Source organism: Clupea harengus, chromosome 24 (assembly GCF_900700415.2).
Source record: "Clupea harengus chromosome 24, Ch_v2.0.2, whole genome shotgun sequence".
Classification (NCBI taxonomy): domain Eukaryota; kingdom Metazoa; phylum Chordata; class Actinopteri; order Clupeiformes; family Clupeidae; genus Clupea; species Clupea harengus.
The window spans coordinates 19,561,018-19,578,517 of NC_045175.1; the positions used below are offsets into that span (position 1 = coordinate 19,561,018).

The 17,500-nt window shown below is 41.2% G+C and overlaps 1 protein-coding gene across 2 annotated transcripts in view; it reads left to right on the forward strand.

Annotated features, from left to right (window-relative positions):
* Positions 1-17,500, forward strand: part of LOC105909541 (noelin-2-like) — a 74,103-nt gene that overhangs the window by 397 nt on the left and 56,206 nt on the right. The window contains exon 1 of one of the 2 annotated variants that reach the window (XM_042703548.1): positions 1-39. This exon is cut by the window's left edge and continues 397 nt beyond it. In XM_042703548.1, the coding sequence (XP_042559482.1) occupies positions 1-39 (39 nt within the window). Of the gene's footprint in view, positions 40-7,694; positions 8,701-17,500 lie in introns of those variants that run through there. The other variant, XM_031562346.2, reaches the window with a different exon arrangement.

Below are 17,500 nucleotides of genomic sequence, written 5' to 3' on the forward strand. Positions count from 1 at the left end.
GGCGTCTTTCTTCTCATTTTAACCCGTGCAGTCTGTGAGGTAAGATCAATGGCAGAGCACCTGACCAGGGTGCGAAAACATCTAATATGGCTAATTCAGCAAGTTACCGTGTGACCCACTGTAGTTGTAGTCTACGACTGCGATGTTATGGAGTTTCAAACATTTCTTCTATAGAGAGAAGTTTGCAACGGCAACCCCTCACAGGGAATTTGTTACATTTGTAAGTTTATATAGGTTTTATGTTTTTCCTCACAATGTGCATGGCCGTGTTGTTTCTCCCTTGGCAAGTGCTAATAGTGCGGGTTAACACGTTTAAAATGTTTGATGTTGCTGAGGTAACCGCATTTTCAAAGCGCCAAGTTGGCCATATTAGTGGGTTGAGGGAAACGTTTCAGCCCGATTAGACAGCAGCTCACCGAAAACTTGCACTCTCTCAAACGACTGATGGAGAAACTCACCGGAGCGATGACTTTGTTGAAAGTGGTGTTGGGTGAAATATTAATGCCCCTCGTCTGGCGTGATCCCTTTACAGACTTTTATCCTAAATTGCTACAACCTCTCGGAACAGATACTGTATGGTAAAGGACAGACACGCGTTGTACAGCCCGACTCATGAACTATTAATCACCCTTCATAAATTGGGGGAAAAACACAGGAGTCCACCTTCTCTTGCCCTAAGCGCTGGTTTTAATAAGGTTTTAATGGCACTTGTTCTTAATATTTCATTTGCTGCCATGTATTGTAATGGTGTAAAAGAAATAAAACCTCCACAGCCATGATGATAAATTACTTTTCGATCTCTCTCCTTTGCTCAGGCTATCTGTCTTTACACGCGGCCTTTAAATAATTAAATCGGACTCTTTATAGTACCCAAAGAGCAGATGGGTATTTTTGCAATTTTTCATCGAGAGCAAAAACAAACAAAGATATGGGATGAGTGGGAGCGAGAGAGAGACAGAGGGATGTGGAGAAGAAAGGAGATGGAATACTGAAGTGGGTGAGTGAGGGTGAGACAGAGAGAAAGAGAGAGAGAGGGGGGGGAGTGGGTAAGGGTTAGAGAAAAGAGATGGAATACTGAAGTGGGTGAGTGAGGGTGAGACAGCGAGCGAGAGAGAGTGAGTGAGGGTGAGACAGAGAGAGAGAGAGAGAGAGAGAGAGAAGGGTGAGTGGGTGAGGGTTAGAGAAAAGAGATGAAGAGAAAGTGATGAGTGATTGAGGTGGAGAGGGGAGGGGTGAGGGTGAGAGCTGAGAGATTGCATGGAGATATCAATCTATCTGTCTATCTACATATTTCATCATTCAAAGATACAACATGCCACAAATGGAGATGACATACGTATATAAATGACACACACACACACACACACACACACACACACACACACACACACACACACACACACACACACACACACACACACACACACACACACACATTCAGACATAAGCACCTTCTGCCTACCTTCCTCTCTCGGCCTACATTGACTCAACATGGCGTGGTGCCTTTGTCCACTGTATTTCATCATAGTATACTTTATCATTGTACATCCTGTCTTCATAATATACTTTATTATTGTACATCCTGTCTTCATAGTATACTTTATTATTGTAGATCCTTTCTTCATAGTCCACTTTATCATTGTACATCTGGTCTTCATAGTCCACTTTATCATTGTACATCTGGTCTTCATAGTCCACTTTATCATTGTGGATTTGGTCTTCATAGTACACTTTATAATTGTATATCTGGTCTTCAAAGTACACTTTATCATTGTACGGTCGTAAGGCGTAAAGAGGCGTAAAAAGCCCCTTAAATGTAATGCTTCGAGAACAGCAACAACAACAAGACAAAGTGAACTCAGAAGTGTATCGGTAGAAATAGAGTTAGAAAAAAACTTAAAATACAATAAAATGTTACCATTAACCAGTGGAGAATTTAAACACTCCATGTATGTAGGACTAAAGCTAAAAACTATCCACTACTTCATCTCTGTGGTATGGTTATTTACGGATTCGATAAAAACTGGTCTCATAAAATTCAACAAAGAACAAACTCCAGAACGAACGAACATTTTCAACATTCTAAAATTTCGCATTTGGGGTTTATGTAAACAAAATCAACAACAATAACAAACTAACAACTAGTCTTGTATTATTATTATTTTTTCAATTATGATTGTTATAAATTACATATTAAAAATATTATTCCACCACACTAACAAGCTCGACACACTGATCCACCTAGTCTCAACAGCTGTTGTGTAACAGGAGTTATTTGGGTGTTTGTTAACGTCAGGTGAATCAATGTGCGTTAGCCTTTTAGCTCCAGTTCATCTACAAAGTTAACATGGTGGTTACCATGGCACTACTAGCGTACAGGGGAATTATGGTCTGCCGTGCTTGATGTTTTCAGCCAGTGGGACAGAGATGCAGATGAGACGATGCATATTCAATAACCTTTGTCTAATGAAGGTGGGCTTGAGCGCTGGGTTTGATGGAGGGTAAAATGGATATGTCATCAAATAAAGATGTCGGTTGGGCCTAGAGGGCCTGCGGTATCGTAGCATGCTGCTACGCCATGCTAATTTCAAAAGGAGAGATGTAGCAACAAAAAAAAAAAGAGAGAGAGAGAGAGAGAGAGAGAGAGAGAGTCTAGCTCCATCATGCAGTGACCTGGCCATTGACATAAGCCTCCAGTTCACAAAAAAAACAAGTGGAATTCTGTGCATTTGAAGTATGAACACCATCACACCAGTAATATGGATACAAAGGGAGACAGTAGATGCATAGTGTCGTTTAATCGTATGATAAAAACACATAGCTTAGCATACCTCTAGCAGAAAGTAACACAATATTGATTTGTTTTGCCAGGTCTAAGTGATGTTTGGTCGACAGTGGCCCTCTTCATGCTGTAGGGGCAGGTTGCCTATATAGGAAAGCGTCTCTGGTAGATTTACATATTGCGTAACCTAACAACATAGCCTAATTAGGGTTGTCAAAATAATGCGTCAATTGTTAAATATTTCTTACCATAATTGTAAGTTATTCTACTACACTTTATATAAAAAAAACATTGCATTTGACCGATTAATTTCACAACCTAGCATGATTTGATCATGTTTGATAATTGTTGGTGTAGTTTGACATTACCAAAGTTATTTTACCTTAGTAGTGCCTAAGTTGTCGTTGCTGTGGCACACTTCTCAAATGTGTTTACTTTCTCACTTCACGTCAATGGCAAATCTGACAGATTTTGAAATGCTTATCACAGCAAATTGATATCAGTGATTAATTTAGATCACGAAGCAAATCACAAAGCATGTCATTTTTTGAATCACTTGACAGCCTTAAACATAACATAACATAACATAACATAACATGATTTGGTTAATATTATACTCCCTCTATTATACTATACTCTCTATAGTTAATATTATACTCTCTCTATCTCTATATCTCTCTTCTCTCACTTTCTCTCTCTCTCTCTTTATATATATATATATATATATAGAGAGAGAGAGTATCTTTATATATATATATATATATATATATATATATATATATATATATATATATATATATAGTATTGTGTTATATGTAGCGTACATTCTGTTCATGTAAGTGCGCCATAGGGGACAGGCAAAGGTTTGTGGTGGATTTTTAAATCTGCTTTGAATTTCAATGTGTGAATTCACTTAGGAAGCACAAGAGGGATTTCCACATGAACAGCTGAATCCGCCTTATTAGACACAAGGGATCGGATGACACGGAGGGTAGAAGTGACACAGAAGAATCCGCCTTATTAGACACAAGGGATCAGATGACATGGAGAGTAGAAGTGACACAGAAGCGTTTTGTGTTTGATGGTGTGTGGTGTGCAGTCAGCGGGGGGGAATAGAGTCTAGCCAGTAAACAGATTACAGAACGTTTAACCCTTAGGAGTCCGCTAATTAAATAGATTAGATTAAATAGATAGATTTATAGATTAGCACTTCTGCGGTTCTAACACAGTGTGATATTTTAGAAATTGTAAGCAACTTTTTTAAAACAGTTGTTCCAAAGTCAGATTCAGAGTCAGAAGTTTTGCTACAGTAATATTGAAGTAAAATGCATGTCATATTGGTATTTATATATATATATATATATATATATATAATATATACAAATCTTTATTAAGTAAACATAATGTGAAAAGTAGTTTTTCATATCTTTTGCTTGAATATGTGCAAAAACATGTACTGAACCACAGTGACTACCTGTTTTGGTCACTTGAGATGATTATCTAAGGTCTTTGGAATGCTATAAGCATACAAGCTCTTAATCACTCCATTCATTTTACATGCACAGCTTCTATATGTGTGTGTTTGATGTAGGTAGTTCCCAGAATTCTGTGTGTTCTATGTAATTGTCTAATTATGTCTATCAAGGCCAATTCACACAAAAGATTCGCCACACGACAAAGCGGTTCCAGAGCGTTGCAGAGACCAGCTGCAGTGGTGTGAATTAACCGTTGAAAGTCGTTGCAAGCTGTCTGATGTAGATGCAAAAGATTAATTATGTCAAATCGCAGTTGCAAGGTTTTCGAACACTTGGACCTCGCAGCTTTTGTGATGTGGTGTCACTCAGTCAGTGAAGACACGACATCGTGGTGGAGTTTTGATCTTATTAACTCAGTTTGAAAAAACACCAGTGTCTGTACAACCGCAGTCAGAATGCATATGCTAAAAAAAACAAAAGTAAATCGAGTGACTGTTGGCTAGTCAGCTAGTTTGTTAACTTTGCTGGCTAACTAACCAGCTAGCTAGTTCATATCTGGCTACAACAGTGGTGTAACAAAGGCGTTGTTATGGAAACATCAGTGTTGTTGCAAGATGTCCCAGCATTCTGAACCCCCCTGGTTTTAGAACAAGTTGCTGGTTTTAAGTAGTTGTGTGGCTCGTCTCAACGTGAATCTTTGGCCTGAACCGGCCTCTAGTGTTCCGTTTTAGAATGTTGCTGTGCCTCCCTTTTCATGTTATTGTTCATGTTAGCATGTTATCATTTTTAGTCTGTGTATTATGTTATTGTTCATGTTAGCATGTTAGCATTTTCAGTCTGTGTTTTATGTTATTGTTCATGTTAGCATGTTAGCATTTTCAGTCTGTGTATTATGTAATTTTTCATGTTAGCATGTTAGCATTTTCAGTCTGTGTATTATGTCATTGTTCATGTTAGCATGTTAGCATTTTCAGTCGGTGTATTATGTTGGAATGCCTGTGTGCCAGTCCCCTTGACAGTTAGTGTGTTTGTGCCTCACCGTCTGTGTCATGTAGCAACTTGTGTTTCCTGCTTGTGCCTTGTGACTGAGAGATGCAGATATATGAATGTTACACTTATTTTAGGTACTTTTCAAACAGTCATTTTATTTGGCAGTGTATTAATCAGATGGAAAATCCGTTTAGGTTTATGGCAATGCTGTTATGGTGTTGGTGTTATAATGGATTTGAGATTACAGACAAAACGGATCTAATTTTTGTTCTGCTTCAGTGGAGGCAGCCAACTTCAGGGTTTAAAAACTTAATCAGATTGAATTCATCATGGAAATTGGAACAGCTTTTGTTGGCCTTCTTGTGGTTGTTAAGGTAGTCCCCTTTCATGGTTTAAATACTCTTAAATACTCTTCACCAACTTAAATTATTCCAAATTGAGAGTGGATTAACTAAGGTAGATGCCTGTGTTTTTCATCTGGCCAGCTCTTGTCTGCAACGTTGCGCTGTACTGTTAGCTTCCATGCTAATGACATTTGTTCCTTTGTTGACGTTGTTACGTCTCCCAAGTCTGAATGTTTCATAACTCCCAAGGTTGTGCTTGTTCAGAAAAACAGCATGAGTATTGAGTAACAAGTATGTAACCAGATCACAGCCGTTAACGCACTTCCTCTGGTGTTCTGTTGCTTAAAGGTACAGTGTGTCGTTTTTAGTGACATCTATTGGTTGCTGTATAGAGCCAGTGTTTTGATTTGTCCATTGTCCGGGCTACTGTGGAAACATGGCAGTGCAACATGGCGGAGTCCACGTAAGAGGACCCGCTCCCCATGTAGATTCAAAGGACTCATTCTAAGCTAACAGATTAATAGATACAGGTAATTACACACAAAATAATTACGAATACTATATTCCATTTCTACTAATTGATGCATTTAAAACCTACACACTGTACCTTTAAGCAAAATGGGGCTATGAAGTTGTAATGATACAAAATCACCTGCTCAAGTACATTACATTCATTTGATTGCTTAAATGCAAGTATAGACCAAAGGACACGTCATACAATGCCAGATTATGTTCTAATGAGTTCCCTTCACATTCTTTAGTACTTGCATAATCATACGGCAAAAGGTATCTTTCAGATTTGACATTCAGGGGAATTAATCAAACTCTTTTTTTTTTTTTTAGTAATTCTTTAGAATGGTGTTTTGTGAATTTCACTCTTGTGTGTGTTTGTTGTGACTGAAGGGGATATTTTTCGGCTCAGGTGGGCCATTTGAATTGCTATGCAAATATATGATAATGATCTTCTCCATGAGATTGGTCATGACACCCCCATTAATGATCTCTTATCCTTTTAAATATATATATATGTGTGTGTGCAGGTGCGCGCGTGTGTGTGTGTGTGTGTGTGTGTGTGTGTGTATATACGCGCGTGTGTGGATATCTGCCCTTGCTGTGAATAATGGGATGAGTGTCAGCCTTTGCGTCATTGTCTCTCTCCCTGAGTAGTTGGGCCATGCCCTTTAATTTAATGGGTGTGATTGATTATCGTGTGTGTGTGTGCGTGTGTACATTTGTGTATGTGCACTGTAAGTGTTTGTGTGTGCTTATCTCTGTGTGTGTGTGTGTGTGTGTGACTAAACATCCATACCACAAAGAGTGTGTGTGTGTGTGTGTGTGGGGGGGGGGGGGGGGTTAAACATCCATACCACAAACCGTGTGTGTGTGTTTAAACATCCATACCACGAACAGAGTGTGTGTGTGTGTTTATACTTATACTCCAATCTCCCATGTACATGCCCTTGCTTTTTCTCTTGTGACACAAGTAGAAACACACAGTCTGCAGTACCCACTTTTATCCAGCATGTGGCAGTGTTTCTCCACTAATGGATTTACCAGTGGCTACCACTGGGTGGAGTGTTAGCATTTTCTGTTTCTCCATTGTCTGGACCTGCAGGTCTGCCATGTGATCATATTGCGAGGGCATGAATAGCCCATAGAACAGTATAACTACATTGCCATTGTGATGCAAATGCACTGACTCAGTCTAGAGGAGAGAGAAGAATGCAAAGGTGAGGGGATGGAGGAGAGGAGGGATGGAGAGAGAGAGAGAGAGAGAGAGAGAGAGAGAGTGTGTGTGTGTGTGTGTGTGTGTTTGTATTTAAGAGCGAGCTGTGCTGAATGTGTGGCTCAGTGTCTTCTGCCTGCAGGAATGAGAACAGACCTCCATCTCCGCCAACAACCGCTCAGTTTCTCTCTCGCGCGCGCGCTCTCTCTCACTCTCTCTCTCTCTCTCTCTCGCTCGCTCTCTCTCCATCCCTCTTTCCCCCTCTCGTCCACATTCCCACAAGACATTTCCAAATTTCTCACTGATTAATTTATTATCTCCCACCTTCTCTCTCTCTCTCTCTCTCTGTCTCTCTCTCTCTCTCTCTCTCTCTCTCTCTCTCTCTCTCTCTCTCTCTCTCTCTGCCTCTCTCTCTCTCTCTCTCTCTCTCTATTCCCTTTCCCCCCCTCTATTCTCCTTTTTTTCCCTCCACCTTTCCTCCTCCCATCAACTTACTGTCTTTTTTCCTCCTGTTGCTGCTGAGCTGCATCCTCCTTCCTTCATCCCTCCCTCTCCCTTCATCTTTCTCCTCTTTCACTCGTTCCTCCTCTCCTTCTCTCTATTGCTCGTTGCTGAACAGGGAGGCTGTGTCTGGCCGTTCCTCCTTCTCCATCTTCAGCAGAAAAGCCAGGAGAGGTGATAGGGAGAGATAGATAGAGAGAGTGAGATACAGAGAGAGGGAAGAGGACAAATACGAAGAGGAGGGAAGCTGATGATGGCTTTTCCTCTCTGACACTCTGGGAGCTGCCTCTGTTGCTGTTGCCTCCGTGTCCGTCACCGATGCTGCCACTGCTGCAGCTGCTGTTTGGAACGCTAAGCAAAGCAACAACGCCAGACGGTCAGTCAGCCTGAGAGCCCAGCACTCGGAGGACGATGACGACTCCTCGCGATTCGACGCTGGGCTCCGAATGTGGCGGAGTCGTTTCTCCGAGTCATTTCACGGAGGGGAAAGTTTCGCAAGTCGGATCTCCTTAGAAAACTAGTACTTAAATGCCAACCTTTCTGAGGCAAAAAAAACGCCTGAGCTGATTTAGTTCAGGGAATCGTGAGGAAGTTACAAGACACGATCTTTAGGACTTTGTGAGGACATATTTTGTGGAAGGCACTACAGGGAAATTTTGTTTGGAGTTTCGAGGATTCCTTTTCCTTTTTTTTGGGGAACATTTTGCGGGAACGCTGGTGGCATCAGCAGAGTAAGGAAAGATGAGTGTTCCGATGCTGAAGATTGGTGCTGTGCTCAGCACCATGGCGATGGTGACCAACTGGATGTCCCAGACTTTGCCATCACTGGTCGGCCTAAACGAGACTGTAGCGCACAGCGGCACCTCCGAGAGGATCATTAGCGTATGTACAGTGTGTGTGTGGGTGTGTGTGCTTGTATCATTCTGCTGGTGTCTGATCCCCCCTCCATAGTTGCCACTTGTATTGAATGTTTACTGTAAAATCATTTGACGGCTTGAAAGGTGCACTGGCTCTAAGCTGTGTATGTCTGTTGTTTGTATGTGGTGTTTGCGGGTATAGAGAAAAGAGAGTTGTCATAAATGTCTTAAACATACTGAATCTGAATGTCCTGATTTTGGTTGTGAAATATCGTATCATAAATAGGCACAGGCTGGAGTTTCCATGTGTTTGTTTTGAATGAGTGGTTTGGAATTTGGAAGTTGGATTTGTGTGCATCTTTATTAACATCTGATTGCACAACAGGCACGATTTATGTTTTAAAGGCAGGTCCGCAATTTAGGCAAAAGGTTGTTATTTGAGCTAAGCGTCCAATCAAATTTCACCCTTCCCTTCCGTGGTCCTGAAACAGACACAATTTATGTTTTAAAGGTACAGTCTGCAATTCCGGTGAAAGGTTGTTGATATTTGAGCTCAACGGCCAATCACATTACATCCTTCCCTTCCGTGCTCCTGAAGCAATGTGTTGATTGGCTGGAATTGTTTATGACTTGGTCTAAGTCACCATGTTTGTTTCCCATTTACAAAGCCAGGACTGTACGGACACCGGAGTTTTTTTTTTTGAGCACATATTGAATGGACAGCGAGAGGAGTGTGAGGAGCAATGGGCTGAATTTGACAAAAAAGTGTATTGGATTAGATTTGTGGACTCCATAGACATGGATTAGATTTGTGGAATCCATAGGCCACCCTATTGACTGCCCAAAATCACTATAGAATCTATATAATTTCATCCATAGGCTACTCTATTGACTGCCCAAAATCACTATAGAATCTATATAATTTCATCCATAGGCTACTCTATCGACTGCCCAAGATGACAGAGCCAATGTTTTTGTTCATTTGGACGATCAGTTGTAATATTTGCCAGACCATTAAATCTATACGTCAGTACACATACACTTCACACAACCTACAGCTTCTCCCATATCTGCGTTACTTCTCAATCAACCTTAAAACTGTACACACACTGACACACAACCTTACAAAAGTGTTTAACATCTGTGAAATGCCTGCAGAACTTCACCTAGGTTTACCCAGCATCGCCACGCACATGTCTCGATGCTACACTAATTCTCTTGGCTCGCTGATTTTACGATTTTTCTTGGTAAACCAAAACCCATTACAGCTGCGTAAAACATGCCCCTATATGTTCACACATGCCCCAACCATTCTAAATGCCCCCCTCAAATTCACGCAGGTCCCCACATCTTTACCCAGGTCCCCACATCTTTACCCAGGTCCCAACCACGTCACAGAGGGCCCCTTAGGGACATGTTCTTGTTGTCAATATGCCTTAAAACCTCAGCGAGTTTTTGTCCTAGAATCATAAAAAGGAACACCCTCACAAACCTTTAATCTTTTACATATATGCCACTTGTGCATCAATGTTTATAGTTAGGGGAAATATACAAAAACATCAAGGCATGTGAGACTACCTGAAAAAGTCCAACAGGCCTGTGTCCCCTATGGGTTTTAACCTTCACACTTCCTAACAAAGGAGATGCACAGTAGTCCCTTGTACGTATTAGCAGATTGGCATGTGTTTCAGGATCCAGACTGGCGCCAGGGAGCCTCAAGGTGACGTGTTGTTCGCTGCACGGCACTGAGGCTTGCCGATTTCTCTAACTCCTGCATTAGCTAATTGGCCTTCTCTGAGCAACAAAAGACGGACCTCCTGGAACTGCAGGGCTTTTATACTTTTTGTGCTAGTGTGAAAGAAAGAAAAGAAAGAACGAAAGAAAGAAGGAAGGAAGGAAGGAAGGAAAAAAGAAAGGACTGAATTAATGGACGGCTGATTGGATGATCCTTTCTGGCAAAAGGGCAAATGCTCCCCATATTTCACCTCTACTATAGTGAGATCACACCTACGTTGGTTCAGTGTCATTTTCACTGTGACATAATCTCCAACACGTCTCAGTAGATATGACATGACGGCCATCCTGCTTGTATCTTTCAGGAGGAGGAATTGAGATGCAAAAAAACATAACAGGAATAAAGAGAGTATTTGATTTAAGACATGTCATACACATCAGACATCTTTGCATCCGGTTTAAGACATGTCATATATATCATATATCTATACATTCGGTTTAAGACATGTCATACATATCAGACATCTATGCATTCGGTTTAAGACATGTCATACATATCAGACATCTATGCATTCGTGAAGGATATTCGGTTCTACTGGGTTGTAGTCAGTCTGGAGTTCATTTTGAGTGACATGCTCATCATACTGCAGTGAGGCAAAGGAGAATCTCCTGGGTCGCTGTGTGTGTGATTGAGCCATCCATTAGGGCTTTAGTTAAACAGTTTAAACGTTAAATCAACTGAGCCATCCATTAGGGCTTTAGTTAAACAGTTTAAACGTTAAATCAACTGAGCCATCCATTAGGGCTTTAGTTAAACAATTTAAACATTCAATCAACTGAGTTAACAAAGAGTTGCTTTGTTTGTGTATTAGCTTTTCAATCGGCTGGGTTTGGACTGCGTGTTGACTGTGCGTATAAGACATGTGTATTTTCTCACAATGTGAGCATTGCACATTTAGTCTTCTAGTCTCCAAAGGAGGCTCCTCCAACTCCTCCTTTACCGCCTTTAGCTTCTGCCAACAGCAAACACGTCGTCAGGACAACGCAACGCCTTTTATATACAACTAGGGACAACACCTACTGCACGTGTAGAGTAAAGTCAATGAAACTCATAGATATAGGCTAACCCTAGATTTATCCAAATATCTAAGGATACGCTCTCTGAGGGAGAGATACTAAACTACTAACTAATACTAGATACTCTGGTGTTACTAACTGTTTGCTAGCATCTTCATTAGCGGCAGGCACTGCACAGATTGAATAAGGAAGTCTCTTGGCTTGCCCTCTCGTTTGGCTAACGTCATTTTAATGTGAGCTTCGTTCTGTCCCGCAAAGAAATCCCAGCCCAACATCTCCGTAATGACTTCTGAGTCTCACAAATCTGTCGTAGAAGAAGTTATGTTAAAGTAAAACTGATACACAAGCCAGTTTTTGCAAATGTATCCCGAGATGTCAAAAACATTACAGTAAAGTCAATGACGAACAAGAGACTTAATTACACCCAGTGCTATTTGTGGTGTACTTTAAATTAACTCAATCCATGGTAACCAACTGACCTGACACATATTTTATTTTATTAATTATTATTTATTTTTATATTACATTATATAATTATTATTATATTATTATTTTATTTTTATGGGAGCATCTGATGAGAATTCCAAAACAAACACTAGCCTTATCGGTTTCCCAGCCAGTATCCACAGGTTGTGGTGAAGCGCACACGCAAACACATACACACACACACACACAAGCATGCGTGTAAACACACACACTTACAAAATCCCTGACATGGATACTACACTTTCCCAATTGTCAGTTTCTCAGCCAACACCCTCAGGTTCTTAATGTGGTAGCAACGTTTTCCTTGCAAGGACCTCTGGACAGAAATTTCACAAATCAAAATGTACGTGCAAAGTGGCCACAAATTGGACGTGAACATCATCTCCAATGAAGCATGAATTCCTCCTGAGGGAAAGCTAATTTATTCAGGACCTTCTCTGTCACACACACACACACACAAAATCGATTGGTTGCATTCGCTGCAGAGTCGCCTGGGAAGAAATCCTGTAAAACAGCAGTCAGTGCTTTAGACTCATCATGCCGGCCTCCCCCTTGTCTGGGTTTGGCTGTGAGTACTGATGCGCTGGAATGCTGGGAAAGGCGAAGCCTCATTGACCCGTGTGTTTATGAATATACAGATATGTAGTGGATATGCTTGTGTGCAGGCACACACACACACACACACACACACACACACACACACACACACACACACACAAATGCTCACACACAAACACACACAAATGCTCTCACACACACACACACACACACACACACACACAAATGCTCACACACAAACACAGACACACAAATGCTCTCTCTCACACACACACACAAATGCTCACATACACACACACATACACACATGCTGTGAAAAAAATCATACACACGCACATAAAAAAAAACAAAAACAGAAACATCCGTGACAGACAGACAGACAGACAGACAGACACTCATTTTCAGAATGTCATGGTTTCGGGTGTGTGTTTTAATGTGCTTTTGTTTTCCCTGTCTTTCTCTGCGCCTCTTTTCCTTGTGTCGAGGTTCACGCACCTTTCGTTACTTTCTGGTTCCTTAGTTCTTGGTAATTGAATCACTGGTGCCACCTGTTTCTGGTTAGTGTATTTAAGCCCCTTATGTTTCTTCGTTTGTTGTCTGCTCGTTGTCATGACACTGTTGCCATGGTGCGCTGCATGGACTGCTCCATGAGATTCTTGTTTCCTGTTTGCTCCTGTATATAGGACTGCCTTAGGACTGTTTCAGTTTCAGTTTGTTGTCTGATAGTTGTTGTCATGACACTGTTGCCATGTGACGCTGTATGGACATGACACAATGGTTTCCTGTTTGCTCCTGTTTATTTGCCTGAGGAACGGAAGTCTTCCCTTTTGTTGTATCTTGTCTCGTGTCGTGCACTTGGGTCCAGCTTCATACTCACAGTCATTATGGAGAAGCGTATTACTCAAATTACTCTAATCTATTTCTCTCTCTCTGTCTCCTCCCTCACTCACACTCTCACACATACACAGAGACACACACACACACACACACACACACACACACTGCACACACTGCACACACACACACCTAAAATGACATCACAAAGGAAACGTACGTACCTCAGACACTCACAAAAGTCAAGATATTTCTACTCTCTTCTTAGAATAGAGCTGCTCCCCTTTTGAATCCTTCCCTGTTCACCCTGTCACACACACACACACAAGCACACACACACCCACGCACACACACATACGCACACACACACACACACACACGCACACGCACACAATCACACACAGACACACACGCACACCCACAGACACACACACGCACACACACACACACACACACACACACACACACACACACACACAAGCACACACACACCCACGCACACACACACACACATACGCACACACATGCACACACGCACACACACACACACACACACACACACACACACCTGTTCACCCTGTCTCTGTGTGTAGCACCTTGATTTACTGTGTGCAGGAGTTACTGAAGGCATCGTTTGTCTCCCCCCCCCTAGGCTCTGTGGTTTGCATGGAAAGCACTTTCTGAACTGCAGTTATTCAGATGAAAAGTGCTATATGAATAAAATGCAATTGATTAATGGGGGGATTGAGTGTAATGGTGTGGACTAGATGCAAAACACATATTTGGATAAATAAATGAGGTAGGCAAAAACACAGGAAAGGACGGAAGGGAGACGGAAGAAGAAGTGAACCTGAGGGGTGGTAAACCTCCTAATAGCAGAGACCTACGACTGAGGGGTGGTAAACCTCCTAATAGCAGAGACCTACGACTGAGGGGTGGTAAACCTCCTAATAGCAGAGACCAACGGCTTTTTTTTGTCAGGGAGAACGAAACCAAGGGGCTCTTCTATTAGGAGGTTTACCACGTACCCTGAGTTAACTTAGCCAGGTTTGACACTGATCCACGTTCTTGGAATACCCCTCAGTCCCCAACTACCCAATCATTGGGTTTTGTCAGACCAGTGTGAAGGAACCAAACGTTTGCTGTTGATGTCAGTTTGTTGGATCGTGGAATGTTTGACCACTGTGGTATGATTTTAAGATATCTATGTAAGAGATCATGTAAGATATCTATTTAAGGGATAATGTGATTTTAAGATATCTATGTAAGGGATAATGTCTAGTCCGGCGTTCGTTTTTGAGAAATAAAGCCTGACATAGGACCCCGACACACTGCAGAATGGAACATTCCGTGGCATTCTGAAGAGCCGTATAACACATTTGTATAAGACAGGAGCTTTTTAAGCTTTTTTAAAAGCTTCTTTTTTTTAACCTTTTGGCCTTTATTCGGATGGAAACAGGGGGGCCAACAGGAAATGAGATGGAAATGGAGAATAAGTTTGAGCTCACTACCACTGCCCTCCTTTAGAAGAATCTAATAATCAACAAGGTTCTCAAAGGGAACTGTCTTTTAGGTGGTATTCTTAGAATCTAATAATCAGCAAGGTTCTCAAAGGGAACCGGCTTTTAGGTGGTATTCTTAGAATCTAATAATCAACAAGGTTCTCAAAGGGAACTGTCTTTTAGGTGGTATTCTTAGAATCTAATAATCAGCAAGGTTCTCAAAGAGAACTGTCTTTTAGGTGGTATTCTTAGAATCTAATAATCAGCAAGGTTCTCAAAGGGAACCGGCTTTTAGGTGGTATTCTTAGAATCCAATAATCAACAAGGTTCTCAAAGGGAACTGTCTTTTAGGTGGTATTCTTAGAATCTAATAATAAGCAAGGTTCTCAAAGAGAACTGTCTTTTAGGTGGTATTCTTAGAATCCAATAATCAACAAGGTTCTCAAAGAGAACTGTCTTTTAGGTGGTATTCTTAGAATCTAATAATCAGCAAGGTTCTCAAAGGGAACCGGCTTTTAGGTGGTATTCTTAGAATCCAATAATCAACAAGGTTCTCAAAGGGAACAGCAGTTTAAAAAAAAAGTAAAATATTTGAAGGTTCCATAGCTTGCTCCCCTAGGATAACCCATGATGTGTCTTTGACTGGCAGAACAGCAGAAAGCACTGTGTGTGTCTGTGTATGTGTGTGTGTGTGTGTGTGTGCGTGCGTGCGTGCGTGCGTGTCGGAAGGCTACTTGCTTACTTTCACTCCTGGGATAACCATGGGCTTTTAAATGTCACAGACACTGTTCCTGCTGTAGTTGGCCTGCAAACACACCTTCCCATCAAGATCCAAACAGACAAAGAGGATAGAGAGATGAAAATGAAGATCTTCCTATTGTTCCTTATGTTGAATGCTGATGTCTTTGTTTACGATTAAATTGTCTTAATCGATTGTCGGGAGAATTAACGATCGATTTTCGATTAATCATTAATATTTTTATATTAAAATTCACTATTTATAGGCTATATTAAAATGCAGTGATATTTAAAAAAAAGGGGTGTTTCCTCATTAAGATCTTTATTACAAGATGAACAACTCTTGTGGCAGTTAAACTTACAAGATGGACAACTCTTGTGGCAGTTAAACGGGATCCGTTCAATGGTTACACTTGAAAATATGCGCTGCTGTACTCTTAAGCAGCGGAGCCGACAGCTAGAAGCCGGTGCTCATAAACACAACTGACCCTCGTTTTCCTCTAATTTATTAATCTCACATTTTGAAATTCATTAATCTAGATTCATCGCGATTAAAAGTTTGTTTTTCTTCTAAAGACTAAATCTTATAAATGAATGAGTAATCACTTCAGACAGCGTGTATTTTAGACACTGTTGTTTAATTGTATTTTTTTTGTGCTCTCTCGCCGTCGTGCAAGGAATGTATGCAAGACACAATGGTGCCCCTCGACGGTAAATCGTAAGAATTGTCCCCTGAAGCAATTCGAATCACCTCAGTCAGCCCACCGTCTTCAACTATGTTGATGGATCGACAGTCACCGGCAACCAAGCGTTGGTAACCTTTTCACGGACTGGTGTAGTTATTTTCCTAGAGAAGTCGTGAAGTGTGGGTTGGCGATCATCTAACCTGGGACTGCTTTCTGTCCGGTGCTTTGCATTAAGGTGATAACTTAAAGACGAGCTGCTTCTGTGATAGCTACATTCAGCTTGACAAATGCTACATACAATTTTAGTTTTGTCGATTGTTCTGTCATTTTGCCTCTTAAACAGAAACTTTCCGCCCAACAATCCCTCAGCTCTCTCCATCTTCAACTACCGTCTCGGTCTCTCCTATCTAACTGACTGCAGACACGCCGCGGTTTCTTGCCATGGGTCAACGCACACCGGAAGTAAACAAAGTTACGTTAACTGCGTTAAAATATTGTATTGCATTAATCTCGGCCACAATAATCTCATAGAATAACGCGTTAACTTTGACAGCCCTAAAATAAATAAATTACACGCACACTACGCAACAGAACATGCATTAGTTTTATCGATGAAAAAATAATGTCATCGAGGAAATTCTTAATGATCAATTAATCGATCGTCGATTAATTATGCCCATCCCTAGTGTGTGTGTGTGTGTGTGTGTCTGTGTTTAAACATTCATACCACAAAGAGTATGTGTGTGTGACTGTGTGTGTGTGTGCGTGTGTTTAAACATCCATACCACAAAGAGTATATGTATGTGTGTGTGTGTGTGTGTGTGTGTGTGTGTGTCTGTGTTTAAACATTCATACCACAAAGAGTGTGTGTGTGTGTGTGTGTGTGTGTTTAAACATTCATACCACAAAGAGTATGTGTGTGTGTGTGACTGTGTATGTGTGTGTGTGTGTGTGTGTGTTTAAACATCCATACCACAAAGAGTATGTGTGTGTGTGTGACTGTGTGTGTGTGTGTGTGTGTGTGTTTAAACATCCATACCACAGAGAGAGTATGTGTGTGTTTAAAAAAAACATCCATATCACATAGAGTGTGTGTGTTCTTGTTTGTGTGTGTGTGTTTAAACATCCATATCACATAGAGTGTGTGTGTTCTCGTGTGTGTGTGTGTGTGTGTGTGTGTGTGTGTGTGTGTGTTGAAACATCCATATCA